Source organism: Micromys minutus (assembly GCF_963924665.1).
Source record: "Micromys minutus genome assembly, chromosome: 18".
In the NCBI taxonomy this organism is placed as follows: Eukaryota; Metazoa; Chordata; class Mammalia; order Rodentia; family Muridae; genus Micromys; species Micromys minutus.
In genome coordinates this window covers 4,866,924-4,884,662 of record NC_137953.1, presented here as the reverse complement: position 1 = coordinate 4,884,662, position 17,739 = coordinate 4,866,924, and the positions used below count along the sequence as shown (strand labels likewise).

Genomic DNA, 17,739 nt, shown 5'->3' with positions numbered 1-17,739 from the left:
TGACTCTGTTTTCAGTCTCTCAAGCTGCAGCATCTCAGGCTTGAGTGACAGAAAAGCATCAGAGAATATTTGATGCCTGGTTGAAAAAATGAAGATCATACACCTGACTACTGTTGACTGTGAGGCCAAACCTCAGAACCTTAGCATCCACCACCACAGTGTGCGTGTGTGCGTGTGTGTGTGTGTGTGTGTGTGTGTGTTCTCCATGTAAGTCATTTTTGAGGGTTGTGCAGCGTCTGTTCAACGGTGTAGCTCTCTGAGAGAGAGGCAGATAAGCATCCGCATTCGTAGAACCGCACAACAACATGTGATGGGCTCTTCCAGGGACACCATTGGCCGCTGGGCACAGACACATCCGTCATGCGACAACCTGTTTCTGGCCGTGCTGGGCACTGCAGTGTGGGTGTCCAATTATGGGAAACCACACTCTAACTAACTAAAAAGAGTTCTCTCTGGTCACTATAAAATTAGGAGAGGCAGAAGAGAGAAAGGTGTGTCCAAGTCCAGATCTCTGCTTGGAGGGAAAGCTTGGTTGTTCTGAGTGTCGCCTCTTGCCTGTCATGGTTCCGTATGTCAGTCTCCTGGGAGTAACGGATCTTCATCTTTGGCGGAACCATGTCTTGAACCCAGGGCCTCCTACATGCTAATCAAAAGCCCTACTCTTGAACTACACCCCACCTTTGTTCTTCATATTTCGTTTGAGACACGGTCTCACTAAGTAGCCCAGAGTGGCCTTGAATGTACTTTATGTATAAGCCGGGCAGTTTTTGGACTTGGAAGCCACTTGCCTCCAGAGTACATGAAGTTGTGAAACTATTCTGTCTTACAGGGTAGAGCTATTTCTTCACCCAAAGGACTGTCTCTTAAATAATAGATGACTGGCTCTGAAGCCTGCCATCATGAAGGAAGGGTGGCTAGGAGAACAAGAGGTTAGTAAGGCACACCTAGGGCCACCATCTGTCCTAGTTTGCTGGAACTAAGATGGAAGGGTAACAGTTTGAAACCAAGAAAAACAAAAACAAAAACAAAAAAAAGAAAAACCACGGGTAAACCTAGAAAATCAAAAACCAACAAAAGACTAATTGATCTCTATCTATACCACAGAGCTAGGTGCTCTTTGACTGTTATCCCTACACGCTCTGAGGCATGCAGGAAATGTGATCTTCCTGCACACATACGGCAGCCGGCCTGCATGTGACGAACGAAAGCTGCAGTAGTCAGTCTTCTCGGTGGCTCTCAGTTTGAGGGTTCAGTCCACTGTGGTGGGAAGGCTGCCGAGGAATTCGAAGTGTCTGCCGGGATGCAGGGAGAGAGGAAGCAGCTGCTCTGCTCACTTCTCCTGGGTTAGGTCTGGGATAGGACCAGAGAGGTAGCTCAGTGCTTAAGAGTGCTCACTACTGCCCCAGAACCCACATAACTGCCTAGAACTCCAGCCCCGGCAACCATCTCTGGCCCCCACGGGTATCTGCACTCATCCGTGAACAGCCAAACACAGACCCACGCGTATTAAAAATAAGATAAACCTTTAAAATATGCAGTCTAAAGCCTGTGGTGACACTGCCTAGATTTAGGTGGCGTTTTTCCACCTCAGTGAACTCACTCTGGACATGGCTCTATAGGCAGGCCCAGAGGCTTCTCCTGTCGGCGGTGCTACACCCTGTAAATGATGACAGCCAAAATCAGCAATTATAGCAGCCTGTAGCTTACAGCCCGAACCTTCCTTCTCAGGAAGGGAGAGACAGACAGAGAGATAGAGAGAAACAGACTGAGACAGAGGAGAGAGATTGGGTTGGGGGGGGGGGATCCTGTTCTCAAACATCATCTCCCAGTAGCCAAAATGAATGAAAAACATCATTTTTACTTCAAAAGACACATCCATACCTCACTGAGTTTTATGTCAGAGCATTCCTCTGTGGCTGTTTTTCAAAAACTCCCTATCTCCCTAGGCTGGAAATGCGACATCTCAACACAATGTCTCTCGAGCGAGCTTCAGGTCCAGTCTGCCTGGAGAATCAGCCCCATGCTGCAGAGTCACGCTGCGTGGACACGGGGTCTGAGCTCTGTCTCCCCCACGGGCCTGGGTCCACCCAGCTGCTCCAGCTAGATGCCTGTGTCTAAAACTCAGACTTAATGGGCTTCGCACTGAAGGCTGGGGTTTCAGGGAATGAAAATGACAGGGATACACGGTGTCAAATTGTTCCTTTGCAACAAGTTAGGACAGCACCAGTCAACAATCGTGTGGGAGGCGTCTCATCCCCCCCCGAAACAAGCCCGGTGTGCCTCGGGCACTCTGCGGAACGAGCCCGGGTGCAGATGCAGATGCAGCGGCAGGGAGATCTGCTAATACTGCACCTCTGTGTGGTTATGCAATAAGTTGTAAAAATAAAAACAAAAGGTGACCTGTGCTGGGTTCTCATACGCACGCGCAGGCATGAGCGTGTGGAGGCCAGAGTGCATCCTTAGGTACCAGTTTCTCACCTTTCTCCCACCTTCGAAGGAGGATCTTCCACTGATCTGAAACTCACCAGGCAGGCTAGGTTGGCTGACAAGTGCCCCGACTATGTCTGTCTTCCCAGCACTGGAGTTGCAAGTGCGCACCAACATGAATCTTTCTTCAGTTCTGGGGACCAAGGTCAGGCTCTCTTTACAAATCGAACATCTCCCTACCCCCCGCCCCACCACCACCAAGTAACGATTAATAAAGTTTAGGGCATGCTGTTTAGTGTCAGCCACTGAGGATGCCGTGCTAAAATTTCTGGTTTGCAGAGAGCAGGATAGATGTCTTAGCATTTGTTTCAGGTGTTGAGATCAAATAACTTCCAGCCATCAGCTTACTCCTTTCATACGGATATCAGCATTGTTCAGTGAGAAGTTTTACCTACTGAGCCGTCTCACTGGCCCCAAATCATGTCCTTGAAATTATGAGTGAGGTGGCCGTACCCCAGAGACTACACACAGTGACAAGCAAGCCACCGGGATCAAACTCTGGACCAGCCCGGTGAGAACATCTGAATAAATGCTCTTTGGACAGAGGTCCTGCCAGCCAGACACTTCTCCTGGGGGCACATCTGTGTGCAACAAATGGTTGTTCTCTCTTGAACTGTAATGAGGGTCTCCAGTGAATCTGTCTCTAGAGAAGGATTTGGATGTCTGCCTTAAACCAGAAGCCATCAGGACCTACAGTGTTTGCCTCACGTGGACAAAGCTATGCTATGCTTTGTCCACGTGAGGAACATAAAGTCCTTATTACGAGACATCTAAGCTACATATTAGGGGTTATCTCTGGGGTCAGTGAAGGCTGGAGCTTTATTTATTTACTTCCCACTCCTGATTTTTTTCTGGTTCAAACGACAAAGAAAAAACGTTTACCCACCCACTGCCGCCCACCACACCAATAGAAACTGGATCATCACAGGTTTGCTTCACACAGTCAATTGAGAAGACCGTGGATGCCACCCGTGTGTGAGAGCACCATGGTGGGTTTAAGTGAAGAATACAGGGTTTGACACAATCAGGATACTAAGCCTGGGGAGATAAATCCGTCGGTAATGTGCTGGCCTTACAAGCACAGGGGCCTGAGTTTGATACCACAGCACTCAGGTTTAAAAAGAGAAAAGAAAGGGTAGACATATTGGTGAACCCAGAGGGTCCCAGCTCTGGAGAGGTGGTCAGGATTCAGGTCCCTAGCACCTGGAGGTTATACAGTTGTAAACTTTCTGACATTGATGCTGAGACCCAAACTCTGGTCTTCTGCAAGAGCATCAATTATTCTTAACCACTGAGCAAGCTCTCCAGGTCCTCACCTGAGGCTTCTCTCCATGCAACACACACACACACACACACACACTTTCTATCTCTGCTGTGTAGATCTGGTGAGCTTTTTCTTTTATCAGTAAGACAAGGAAGTGGCACAAAAAGTGATTCGGAAAATGAAGACTCCCTCTTTGGACAACTCGAGGAGGTAGGGGCAAAAATTCTGTCAACACTACATATTAAGAATGTTTGTCTTCTCACATACAGCTTCCAGCAGATTTCAAATTGATTAGTGCCATCCTCTGGGTTAATTCTCTGGAGCACATCAGCCGCATTGCTCAATTCTTTCATGGAAACCATAGACCAGCAGCCTAAGTGGCTCCTGGCGCAATCGTCTATTTATGCTGAGACATAGACAGTAGGGTGTCTATCTTTCCCACATATTCCAGACAACTCACAGTTTCTCTGGGTTCAGGATTCAAGACAGCCAGAGCTATGGGGACGGAAAAGGAACTCACATGTAAACTGGAATCCTTTTGCTCACTTTCTAAGTCGCCCATCTTGGTGAAGTTCTATTTAGAATCTGATTTTTTTTAACGGTGCTTTTTAAATGGACTATCCGTTGTTATTACTGATTGTAGAGGACAGTCTTTACATTGTTATCTTTGCTCATTCTTGGAGAACTATGGTCTCTGTGACCTGAGCAGCCTGGTTCCTCTCAGTGTGTCTGAGCAGAAGGAAAACAGGACGAGAAAGTGACACTTGCGGTTTCTATTCCTATCCCAGTTCCGAATTGCTCGATCAAGGCAGTTCCCTTCCCTTCCCCTTAGTTTTTCAGTATAAAACTGAGCAGTAGCCATCTCTCCTGCAGCCCCAGGGTGGGAAGACAAAGATGAGTCTGCTTTCCACACTCTGCAATGACACCACTGCACACAGAGACCGGAGAGGCTTCCTTCAGTTTTGGTTTGGTTTGGAGTGACTTTCCTTTTAAAGAAAAAAAAAAAGCCTTGTGCAGCCTAAAGTGACCTTGAAATCACGATGTAGCAAAGGATGCCATCCAACCCCTCATCATCCTTCTGACTGTGCTGCCCAGGTGCTGGGATGTCAGACATGTTCTCCCACATCAGGCACTGGGTGCGAGGTTTCTGCATCCCTCACGGCATGCTCAGAAGAAGAGATCCCTGGCCATGGGTCAGCTGTTGTTTTGACGCAGTTTCTCTCGTAGAGAGAAAACTTTCCCCCAGGCACAACAGCAAGTCTGGGGACTCTGCATAGGAGCCAGGATTCCTGGCACTCGGTCTAGACCTGGGGACACAAACAGCCATTAGTCACAGGTTATAATAAGCAGCACTATCTCAATTGTCTTAAGTGTTTCTTCTTGCCACTGGGAATTAGCACTGTGAGTGTTAATCAGCGGCAACACCCACATTTATGGCTAAATTTCCATTTATATGAGGAAATATTAATTGTTATCCTCTGGCACTATTTAAAGCAGTTTCTAAACAATGCCCTGCTCCAAATAGCCATGTTTTGGCTGGAAAGATGGTCCAGTCAGCACGTGGTAATGCAAGCACATAAAACCTGTTTGCGTTATTGCTCAGCTGCATACAGACAAAGAGTGGAGTTTGGTTCCCAGAACACATGCTTAAAAGCCAGGTGTGGTGGGCACTCCATGCAGGGGAGGCAGAGGCAGGCCCATGGCCCAGACATCCCAACCTACTCATCAGCAGACCCCAGGTCCCTGTGAGCGGCCCTGTGTCAAAAACCAGGGCAGGACAGGCTAGTGAGATAACTCGGTGGGTAGAGGCACTTGCAACCAAGCTTGATACTCTGGGTTCAATCCCTGGGACCCACACAATAGAGGGAAAGAGCCAACTCCGGCAAGTTGTCCTTTGAACTGTATGCATCCTTGAAATCAATAAATAAATGTAACTTTTAGTTAAAAATGATGTGGGAGTAAGAGATGGCTCAGTAGTTAAGAACACTGGCTGTTCCATTCCTGAGTTCCATTCCCAGCACCCACATGGTAATTCCAGCTTATCTGTAATTCCAGTTCCAGAAGACCTGATGCCCTCTCTTTTGACCTCCACAGGCAGCAGAGGTACACACATGCAGACAAATGCTCATACAATAAAACAAACAAAAAATCTTTTTAACAATAGCATAATGAAGTATGTGATTATAGTATATCATTCCTGAAGGATGTGAGGCATAGATCTGGCTTCTGCATGCAAGTGCATATGTGTGAGCGTGTGCACACACACACACACACACACACACACACACACACACACAGAGGGGGGAGGGTTGAAGGAGAGAAAGAGGAAAGGGGGGAGAGGGTTCATTTTCTGACCCTTGTGGAGCACCTGAGGGTGGGGGAGGTACAAAAGCAAGCTCTGAGGAGCAATCTTCTGATGCTTTTAACCACTGATGAGCAAACACATATGCACACACACACACACACACACACACACACACACAGCCTTGTCCTCTACGGGGCTGGGGTATTCCAGGATCTGCAAAGTTTGTGTTGCACAAGGCAAAGTTTGGAAAACTATACTGTGCATGTGGGACTATGGAGAGAGAGGGTGGGCTATGTATGTCTTACTGTGGATCAAGCACATCAAATCTCCATCATTTTATTGCCTAGCTATTGAAATGCCAGTGACCTCAAGACCCACTGGTCGGTCCAGCACCACCTAGTGGTACCAGTCTACCTCCGATTCCCAAGTCAGCAGCCTCTACCTGGAAACCAGTCCACTCCTCCACTCCCTCACTATATGCACTGTTGGAGAGTGTGTATTTTGCCAGGGACTTGGAGAATAAAATCAGTGTATGACAGCATAAGGCAGGTCAGACTCTCTCTAGATACCACCGTTCCTTACAGTGCAGGCAGTCGGTGCCCACAGGAAATTCCTTACCAGCTGTGTCCCTATTCAAGTCCTTCTTCCAACACCTGGGCTGGAGTTCTTCTGTCCCACATCCCTCCCACCGTTACTTTCATTCCTGGTGGTTTTATACCCCACCAATGCCACCGCCTTTTTGCCTCACCCCAAATTAGACTTCCTATACATAGCCCAAATCACAGCGGGCTCCTCGGCCTAACTAAAGGCTTTCTCACTTGTCCTCTCGGACTCCCCACCATGCATCTACCCCTATGCTGCCACTGAGGAGGGAAGGAGTGGGGGCGTAGGTGGGGGAGCTTGGCTTCTCTCTGCTGGAGCCTATTACAACATTTTTAACTCTGAAGGCAGGAGGCATGACAGGAGACAGGTCTTTGTTTCTCCCGACTCTTCAACTAAATGCACACTGTCTTCTCCTGGCATTTGACCTCCTCTTAACTACTGCCCTCCGACCTCCCTTTCATGGCTAAAACTATTAAGAATGGAGCCTCCAGACACCGTCTCCTCTTCCGCACTCTCCAATGACCCATCCACCAGGTTTAATCGCCATCCTCCGAATTCAGTGTCCCAAAGCCAGATGGAAGGTTCGCAACCTCATCCTTCCTCTTCTCTAAGGTAGACAGACGCCATCTTCCCTGGAGCCTCTTACTCTGTGGCTTGTACCTCTAAAGTTGGCCTCTTCCTTTCTTGTGGCCATTTATCACTTCACTACCTCATGGATCTCTGATCTAATACCAGCCCAGACGTCTCCTCTTGCTTTAGATCCAGACTCCTTCTCCCTTCAAGGTTAATTCCCCCACAAACCTGCTTATCTTTCCAGAGTGGCCAAGTACATGTTCGTGGGTGCACGCATTAGCTTCTCAGCAGGCAGATGGTTAACAGTCCTCCCTGGACCTTGATTGGGCAAATATGTAAAAGCTTAGTCTCTCCTCCTCCAAGACAGAAAGCCATGTCACTTATATTTTAGCCACCACGTACTCAGATCTTCCTCCCGTCTGTACATAATCCCTCCTACCCATCTGTCTATTCTCTATGACCCCAGAGCATCCACAACACTGGTTCTGCTAGCCTTGTCCAGCTCCACCAAAGTCCTGCCATGTCCTGAGCCAGCCATCAGCTTCAGAACTAATGATCAATTCTCTAACCTGTCACAAAATGTTCCTCATGATCTGTCCTCAGTCTTCCTTTGTAGCTGAGAATCCCCAGTGATACTCCAGACACATAGTATCCAAGTTTTATTCACGTTGGGGCATTAGTGATGCAGCCCCTTCGTGCCTACACCCTCCCTTGGTGCCTTCACGCTCACAGTGTTCTGTCCCCTCCACGGTCCCCTTGATGTCCTGGGTCTGCCTGCCTCCTACTTCCGTCTACTTACCCAGAAGCCCCCCTTCCAGGAAGCTCCCCTGACTAGTAGGATGAAGGGAAACATGGATTTGTGTGCATTAAGGTATTAAGGCGTCAGGGATGGGGAGCCTGAGGGATTTGGGGGCTACATGGTCGATATTTGGCAAGTTCACCCCATATGAAGTGTGTCGAGCCTCCTTAGCTGCTTAAAGGAGTAAACTCGATGGAACTAAACCAGAAACGTATACACACCTCCTTTCTGAATTTCTCATTGACATGTCTCAAAAACAATCAAATCCAAAGCGCTAGCCTACCTGTGACTACACCTCCACAATGAAGCAAGCTGTTCCTTCTGTCGCTACCTGTTGTCCCCATGACGGCTTGTCTCTGGCTGACTTTTAGAGCATCGCTGAGCCCAACGCTCTTTTCCCAAAGCAGACATCACTTCTGAGAGCTCATAAAGCATGGCCTGAAAGGATCTTAAGAAACATCAAAATGGAGAGCCAAAACAGGTGTGAGGCCGCACAAAACAGTGTTACCTGCGTTTATTGACCAGCTTTCTAAAAGAATGGTCTTGGAGTACACGCATATATCCACACATATGTACATGCACATGTCCACATACATGTACACGCACATGTCCACACATATGTACACACATGTCCACAATATGTACACACATGTCCACACATATGTACACTCATATGTACACACACACACATTGGGTAACTCCACTTAACTATATAATATGGTATAATGTCTTCACACACATACCACAGTGGCATATATTTACTTTTATGCTTTCTAATGATGGGATTTCATTCATTTTAATTACACTCAGAACATTTGTGGTGCAGACACTATTTAAATGATTTTTAATAGTTTCTGTGTAATAGGAGTTTATCAGAGTAAGGTTTATAGATTTGTTTAAACTTTGTCATCGTCCAAGGACTGGCTCCGTCTTGGGGAGCAGGGAGTGTCTGTTGGGAAGTGCTCGGAGGAATGAAACAGAAGGCTGGAGATCTATCAGTCTCGAGAACTCTGGTCAGGAGGGCCACACTAAAATACTTTATGGAGTTATTTTATTATGAAAAAGTGTATTTTAAGACCTGTCATTTTAACCATCTTAAACTGTACAGTTCAGGTCTGGAGAGATGGCCGAGTGGATAAGAACACGTAGCGCTCTTTCAGAGGACATAAGTTCAAGTCCCTATACCCGAGGAATCTTTCGCCCCCTTCTGGCCTCTGTGGGCACCGCACTCATGTACCCAGATGTATACACAGGTACATATGAGGCACATAATTCAAAATAAAAGTAATGTTTAAAGTGTACATTTCAGTGGCGATAGAACGTTCACAAAAAGCTCCAAGACCCTCATCAGTCCATTTTTAGAGAATCTTCTTCATGCCAAACAGAAAGTCTGTGCCAACTGAGCATGAATTCCTACTCTGTCTTCCAAGTACCCAGAAGCCTTTTCTGCCCTCTGTGTCTATGGCCGTGTGTCATATGAAGTGCAAGCCTTCAGAAGACCCTTTTATGTTTATGTGCTCCTGGCTCTCTTAGCACAGCGCTTGCAGAGGTAGCCAAATGCCGATCCTCTCTCTGGCTGAGTAGAACCTGATTGTACAGGTCGCCCACATTTGGTTTCTCCGTTCATCTGTTGACTTATGCCATGCCATTTCCATACTATGTACAAATATTACTGCACACGTATCTGTGCTCAGGCTTCCTGTTTCTGTAGAACTGCCGGTGGACAATCTTTGTGTTCTCTTTAGTTGTCTCTGTTAGATAATAGAAAAAGCCTGGCTGCAACACTATGTGTTTGTGAGCACGTTTGTGTATCTGTGTGTGCATGCACACGTATTTAAACACTCATATGGAAGCCAGGGGTTGACATCTGGTGTCTTCCTCAGTCGCTCTCCACCTTGTTCTTTGAGACAGGGTCTCTCACTGAACCTGGAGGTCACCAGTCTGCCTAGGCTGCTGTGTAGTGTGCTCCAGGGATCAGCCTGCATATCTCCACGGTGTCTGTGTTACAGATGGATGCACCCATATCTGAACTTTTCCATTTGTTCTGAAGATTTAAACCCAGGTCCTCATTCTTGGGTAGAAAGCATCCCAGAGCCTGAACCATCTCTTCAGCTCCCGTTAATGCCTTTTGTAACAAACTTAAGTCCATATTGCTTGTTATTTTCAAAGAAATAACAAAATTACTCATTTGTTCATTGAAAAACAAAGATCCACAGTGGTACGTGGGTCTAAGGGAACCAAAGAAGAGAGATAACCACAAGATCATAGACCAGGCTGGGTACACAGTGGGATCCTGTGTATGAGGGAAACGGGAGAATGAGAGACAGCTGCTAAGTTATTTTTCTTATCTCTAGGTTTTAGCTACCCTGTAAACACACGCCTATCTGATCAACAAATACCAAATACCAGAGGATAAGTTATAAGAAAAAAAATGAGTTTAACACATACTTTAATGAAGTCATTCAATTACAAACCCATCGGTTCCCCATAGGGACTCATTAGTCTTGCAGATTCAAAACCTAAAATAGAAGTTCCTCATTTTCACTATCTATTATGATAAATTAGGTAATTTTCCAGATTATACACTCTTATTCCCACACCCAGGCTGAATAAACACCTTCAGCCACTGGACATTAAAAGTTTCAGTAGGGGCCTGCAACACCTTAGAAACCATGGTTGATCCTCACATGAGGCAAATCAAGATCAAGACCAGAGCGGTGAAGAGATCAGTCAAAGAAAGAGTGATGTATGAAAAAGAAGCAAAGCAGCAAGAAGAAAAGATTGAGGAAAATGAAGGCTGGGGGTGCTGAAGACTACGCCATTAAGAAGCAGGCAGAGGGGCTGGAGAGATGGCTCAGTGGTTAGGAGCACTGACTGTTCTTCCAGAGGTCCTGAGTTCAATTCCCAGCAACCACATGGTGGCTCACAACCATCTGTAAATGGGATCCGATGCCTTCTTCTGGTGTGTCTGAAGACAGCTAGAGTGTATTTATATATAATAAGTAAATAATAAATAAATAAATCTCTTTTTAAAAGAAGAAGAAGAAGAAGAAGAAGAAGAAGAAGAAGAAGAAGAAGAAGAAGAAGAAGAAGAAGAAGAAGAAGAAGAAGAAGAAGCAGGCAGAGATCCTAAAAGAGTCCCGGATGATGATCCCAGACCGCAGTGCGGGTTAGAGGCTGCGAAATCTGACCTTCAGCAGATATTAGAAAGTGAAAAGGACTTGGAAGAAGCCTGGGAGCATAAAGAAGTCGGTGGAGTGCTGGATTCCGAGAAGTTAGAAAGCCTGACATTTCTCTGTTTGTTGTTTGTTTGTTTGTTTGTTTTTCACGTTAAATCCTGGGGTCCGTCCCACAGTAATTTTCTGCCACTGCTATTTTTAATCATATGAAAACGTAGTTCTTTTTATGCAGTTGCATATAGTTTTCTTGGCATAACTTAAGTGTATCAAATAAATGAGTGCTTCTGATAAAGAAGAAAAAGAGTTCCAGTCGGGGCTCCTCTGTGCATTTGACGCTGAGAGACACGGGTGCAGGGCAATGCTTCCCATTTCTGAACCAGGAACAGTGGCAGCAGCTCCTGGGAATTTGCTGTGAATGCAGGGATTTGGCATGAGGAAAACAGTGGGAAAGCTCTGTGCAAACTTGAGAACCTGAACTTAGATTCCCAGGACCCTTGCATAAAGCCCAGCGAGGTGGTACACACCTGTAATCCCAGAACTGGGAGGCAGACACAAGATGATCCCTGGAGCTTGCTGGCCACCCTCTGTAGCCAATCAGTAAACTCCATGTTGAATACGAGGCTCTGCCTCAAGGATTAAGGTAGAGAGCCTTAGAATAAAATATTCAATGTCAACTCGTGGCTTGCAGATTCTCACACGCATATACACGTACTTACTACCGACACAGGCGCGCGCACACACACACACACACACACACACATGTATCACACATACAAATACATAAAACAAATAAATGCTGGGGTTTTTTAATGCCAAGCCCTCATGCGATTACCCAATTCCTCTAGGGGATTCCGGGCCCAACTGGGAGGAGCATGTGGAGCCAAAGAACGAGACCGATTGGACAACAGTAGATCCAACACGGGGCCTCACGCATCCCTGCCAGACAACCTCAAAGAGCATCACAAGGCAGTAACCTGTCAAGGCATACCCTGAGTGTTGGGTCATTGGACAGTTATTAATCAATCAACAGGGGATGAGCTGTTCTTTAAGGAACGGGCCATGGGGGCCTCTTGGTTCTGTCCATCCCTGTCATCTCTAACTGCTTTGTTTGCAAGCATGGTCAGCACAGAGACCTGAAGGAAGAACTGAAAACAATTTGGGCACACCACACATAGTCACTGTTGTAGTGGCTACAGGAGGAGATGACGAATACCCTGGGGGACCCTGGGAGCTCAGGAGCCGGGATCGCCTACCTGCATATAAGGGATGCGCTACCCCTTACCTTGCCAAGTCTGCGGCTCAGAGATCCTCAGGTGTTTCAAATTGCCAGTTTTTTATATTCATGGAAGGCTGGAGATGTGGCCGTGCTGTGAAGATTCACAGAGAAATGATTGAATTGCAGGTGATGTGCTGGAGAAGCAGAGAGAGGCTGCCTACATGGGCTCCTTAGTGAAGAAAGAGAGTTGGCGTTGGCCGTAAGAATGTAGGAGGAAACAGGTGTATGTAGCTTTTCTCCAGTGGTGAGAAGTTGGTTCTGGGCCAGGAAAGTGTGGTGCACACCTACAACCCCAATCCTAGAGCTCTGGAGGCAGAGGCAGAAAGATGGGGAGCTCCAGGCCATCCTCCAACCTTGGCTACTGATGTGGTTTGAATGTGACATGTCCCCCACAGGCCCCCACAAGCTCCTGTGTTTGCACAGTTGGTCCCCAACTGGTGACGCTGTCATTGGAAGGTCAGAGAGACAGGAGAGGGAACCTTGCTGTGGAAAGTGAGATGCCAGAAGCTAGCCAGTTTTACAGTCTGGGCCCAGTTCTTTTCTCTGCTTCCTGACTATAGCAACAATGTGACCAGATGCCTCTAGCTGCCTTGCTTCCTGCCATGATTGACTGTATCCCTTCAAAATGTAAGCCAAAAGCAACACTTCCTCTGCAAAGCTGCTTCCTGTCAGATATTTGCTCACAAAAAAAAAGAAAAAAAAAAGAAAAAAGAACAAGTTATGAACATGGGGAAAAGCCCATATGAACAGTATAAATTAAATCGACCTGCTCCCTCCTGCCCGTCATCATCATCCCTGTATGATGACCAAGGTGGAGAAAGGTGTCCATAGACTGTAATCGCTACTGTTGACCGACTCCTTCTCTACCTCACAGGTACCACATCTGTGTGACTGTGCTGATCTACTTCCTGCCTCTGCTGGTGATTGGCTATGCATACACTGTGGTGGGGGTCACACTGTGGGCCAGTGAGATCCCTGGCGACTCCTCTGACCGTTACCATGAGCAAGTCTCTGCCAAACGCAAGGTGAGCGAAAGCCAGATGGGCATAGCTCACCCTGTCACCGACAGCGTGGGAGGCTTGAGGCCTCAAAGCCGTAAAGCATCTCTGGACCTCAGAAACAGGAGAGGAAAGCAGGGTCTTCCTTCATGCCCACATGTACACATCCATATACAGTCATATACATGTGCAAACCCTCATATACACACAATTATACACATACAAAAGTAATCATACACATACCTCCATTCATATACATACATACATCATATTCAATAAATACACACTAATACTCATATACACGTATTCTGTCCATATATAGACACTCTTACATATATACACACACATAATATACATGTACACAAAAACCCACTAATACACATACATATGTACATACACATACACTCATACACATATGTACACATATAAAAATACACACACATTCATATATATGTACACATGCACTGTATATATATATGAATATATATATATTTCCAAACATTATACACATATACTCACATGCCCATACACGTCTAAGTACACTCATACACATACATTCATATATGTATCTATATACATATATATATCACATGTATATACTCATATACAAACATGTATACTCAAATACAGACACTCATACACATACACACTTATACACAGATACAAATATAAACATATATATGTATATACACACTCATGTGTATTCACAAAATCCTTCATGTGCAGACACTCATATACACTCATATACACACTAACATACACACATACATGCATATACATACTCATATACATATATATACATATACATACACACATATGTCCATATATATTCATATACACAAACTCATACACATGTATAATATTCATACACACACATATATATGCATATTGCTAAACACACACATACATCCTACTCAAATACATACAAGTTTTACACATACACACATGCATACACAAAGTACCTTGGCCTGAGAATTTATAAGCAAGAGAAATTGGTCTTCATGGCTCTAGAGGCCAGGAGTCCAAGACCGAGGCAAAGTCCATGTTTGGTGAGGGCACTTCCTGCTCATGGCTCACACAGTAGAAAGACAAGGGAACTACAGGCCCTCTATTATTAGGGCTTTAATCTTGTCTATAAAGCTTTGCTCTCGGTGTCTAACTGCTTCCCAGAGGCCTGTGACCTAATACTGTCACATACCACATGTCACCGGCCGCTAAGATCCAGCATATGAGGCCTGACATCAACATTCAGGCTCCTGGGTCTCACAGACCTTTCTCCAACCCCCTTTAAACACAAGAAATGCCCTTACAGGACTCTTCACTGCTCTCCCTCTCCTTCCTCTGCTTCAATCCCCAGACTTTCTCCAGCCCCTTCCTCCCCCCGCCCAGGCCTCTGCTGCCTTCCCCATGCCTTCTCTCCTGAGAGTCCATGCGTGTCTCACTGTCTCTCCCCTGGCTTTTCTGCACCCTGACCAATATGTCACATAACAGCCCACCACTGTCCTCTGAAGGGTTCCTGTCCAGCCCTCAGTCTAGAAATCTACATAAATTGTCCCAGGAACCTTTCATTCCTAACAAGTCCCTGGTGACAGCAATGGCGGCAGTCCTGAGCCACACTCTGAGAACTGTGGCCAGGATTCTTAAGCTTGAGTGTTAAAGGTCTTTCGGCCTCCTGAGAAGACGGTATTACAACCACCTCTGTTCCTGCCCACGCTGTATAGTGACAGAGACGCCACCCCAGTATTGACAGTCCTGCCTGCTGTGTCCTCTCCCCAGGTGGTCAAAATGATGATTGTGGTTGTGTGCACCTTCGCCATCTGCTGGCTGCCCTTCCACATCTTCTTCCTCCTGCCCTACATCAACCCAGATCTCTACCTGAAGAAGTTCATCCAGCAGGTCTACCTGGCCAGCATGTGGCTAGCCATGAGTTCTACCATGTACAACCCCATCATCTACTGCTGCCTCAATGACAGGTAAGTAGACCATGCTACCACACCCAAGCCACAGGCAGCATGCAGAGGGAGGGCAGCAAGTTAAACACACACTTCAAGCCACACCCCCCGGGGCTCTGCAACAGCATGAGCCCAGATCAGGCTGGTTTTCTTTTCCAACAAACAAACAAACAAACATACCAGGTTATCTTTAATTTTGTGTGCAACATGATTTTTTTTTTCTTATGTAAGTATGCCTGGGTATCTGTGCTTGCAGGTGGGGGTCAGAGAAGAACATCAGATGTCCCGTTCTACCATCCCCCACCTTATTGCCTTGAAACAGGACTTTCACTAAACCTAAACCTAGGCTGGCAGCCTGTAAGTAGCAGTGATCTGTCTGTCTCCACAACCCACCTCACACATGCACATCTGGGAATGCAGGCACTGTACAAACATACCTGGCTTTTTGCACAGGTTCTGTGGACTTGAACCAGGCCCTCACATTTGTGAAGCAAGCCCTCGAACCTGTTGAGCCATCTTCCCGACATTTAGTCTTCTGATTTCTAAAACTTAGAGGCTACATTTAGTGGGGCTGAGGGCATGTTGGGACTCTTGTGTGTAGACAAGCCTGCACACTAGACGTTCTCCTCACCCTACTATTTCGTCAGGGCCACTTCCTAAGACTCATCTTGCAGGTCTAGTAACAGAGTAAGCAACAGAGCCAGGGTTTCCAGGCAGAGACACCAGGCTATTGTATTTGTCACCCAAAGAAGCATCCAACCCGTCAGAGGAAGGATGCAGAGATGCGGGGGAAACAGACACTTAAACACTAGGCGTAAGTGAATGACTCCCTCTTGAACTTGCTCCCACCGACTCTGTATCACACAGATCCATCTCCTAAGAGCTTGTTGACCTGGCTCCAATTCCTTTGGCTAAATCTCCTAGATGTCAAGATGATTCTCCATGTTTAAGCAGTAAGGAAACTGAGGCCCTCTGATAAAACATCACCGGCAGTCAAGGGTTGAGGCTTGATACATACTTTTACTGTGGGCCTGGTATGTTAGTTACCCTTCTGTTGGCTGAAATAAGACACCACGGCCCAAAGCAACTCAGAGTAGGAAGGATTTATACAAGCCTGTGGTCCCATCATGGCAGGGAACTGTGGCAGGGAGCACACATGGTGGCAGGAACAGCTAAGAGCTCACATCTCCAGCAGCAAACAGGAAGCAAAAAATAAACCCGGAATGATGGGGTCATTTGAAGTCTCCAAACCAGTATCATACTTTCCCCAGCAAGGCCACACTTTCTAAGTTTCCCCAAACAGTATCACCAATGAGGGGCCAAATACCCAAATGCTCAAGACTGGAGGGGGACATTTCTCATTCAAACTACAACACTTGGCAACCAGCTCAGTAAATACACACAAATACCTGCAGTGTGGCTGGGTTTAGTTGAGTTCAGTTAACCCAATGTCTTCTGTTTACACACCCAAGGAAACAACCTAACTCTAGGAAACCTTCCAAAAAGGCTTTTATTACACCTTGACAACTGCCCGTGAGGGCAGCTTGTCCTTAGCATGTCCAGATGTGAATTAATTTGAACTTGCAATGACACAGAAACAGGCCTGGGTAGATCCCATGTTGAGAAGCTGACACCACGGGGTGGGGGATGGGAGAAACCCTCTCTTAAGGCAGGCAATCCCTTGACTCGCCTCTCCATCCTTTCTCTCCAGGTTCCGTCTGGGCTTCAAGCATGCCTTTCGATGCTGCCCCTTCATCAGTGCTGGTGACTATGAGGGGCTGGAAATGAAATCTACCCGGTACCTCCAGACCCAGAGCAGCGTGTACAAGGTCAGCCGCCTGGAGACCACCATCTCCACTGTGGTGGGAGCCCATGAAGATGAGCCAGAGGAAGGCCCCAAAGCCACACCTTCACCCTTGGATCTCACCTCCAATGGTTCCTCTCGCAGCAACTCGAAGACCATGACGGAAAGTTCCAGCTTCTACTCTAACATGCTGGCCTAGGCAGCAGGCAGATTTCCAGGGCAACAGCCACTAGCCCATCTTGTCTTGTTAATTCATGGGAGGCTTTGATTTGGAATTTGTTGGAATCACACCCTAACAGGAAAAGGGCCACAATGGTTTAAGGAAAACGTTCCATGCTGTATTCAATCTGGATTTCTTCCTGTCTTTGTCAACCACCCTCCATGCTGGTGACCCAAGGCAGACCAGTGAACTTCTATAAAATGTGAAGGCTATCCTCAGTTTCCCCTGCAGTTCATCCCGTGATTCCTGAATGAATGACTTCATCTGCATGCAAGGTGC

The 17,739-nt window shown here is 46.6% G+C and overlaps 1 protein-coding gene and 1 pseudogene across 2 annotated transcripts in view; both read left to right on the top strand.

Moving 5' to 3' along the window:
• Positions 1 to 17,439, top strand: part of TACR1 (tachykinin receptor 1) — a gene marked incomplete at both ends in the record, with an annotated part of 148,485 nt that extends 131,046 nt beyond the window's left edge. Inside the window, 3 exons of the mRNA XM_080932565.1 lie at positions 13,361 to 13,511; positions 15,261 to 15,457; positions 17,148 to 17,439. Coding sequence (XP_080788691.1) covers positions 13,361 to 13,511; positions 15,261 to 15,457; positions 17,148 to 17,439 — 640 coding nt within the window. The remainder of the gene's footprint in view (positions 1 to 13,360; positions 13,512 to 15,260; positions 15,458 to 17,147) is intronic.
• Positions 10,704 to 12,183, top strand: LOC308432328 (tubulin-specific chaperone A-like; annotated as a pseudogene). The gene is made up of 3 exons: positions 10,704 to 10,863; positions 11,152 to 11,328; positions 12,056 to 12,183. The product of its transcript is annotated as a tubulin-specific chaperone A-like (transcript).
• Positions 17,440 to 17,739: the final 300 nt, after the last annotated feature.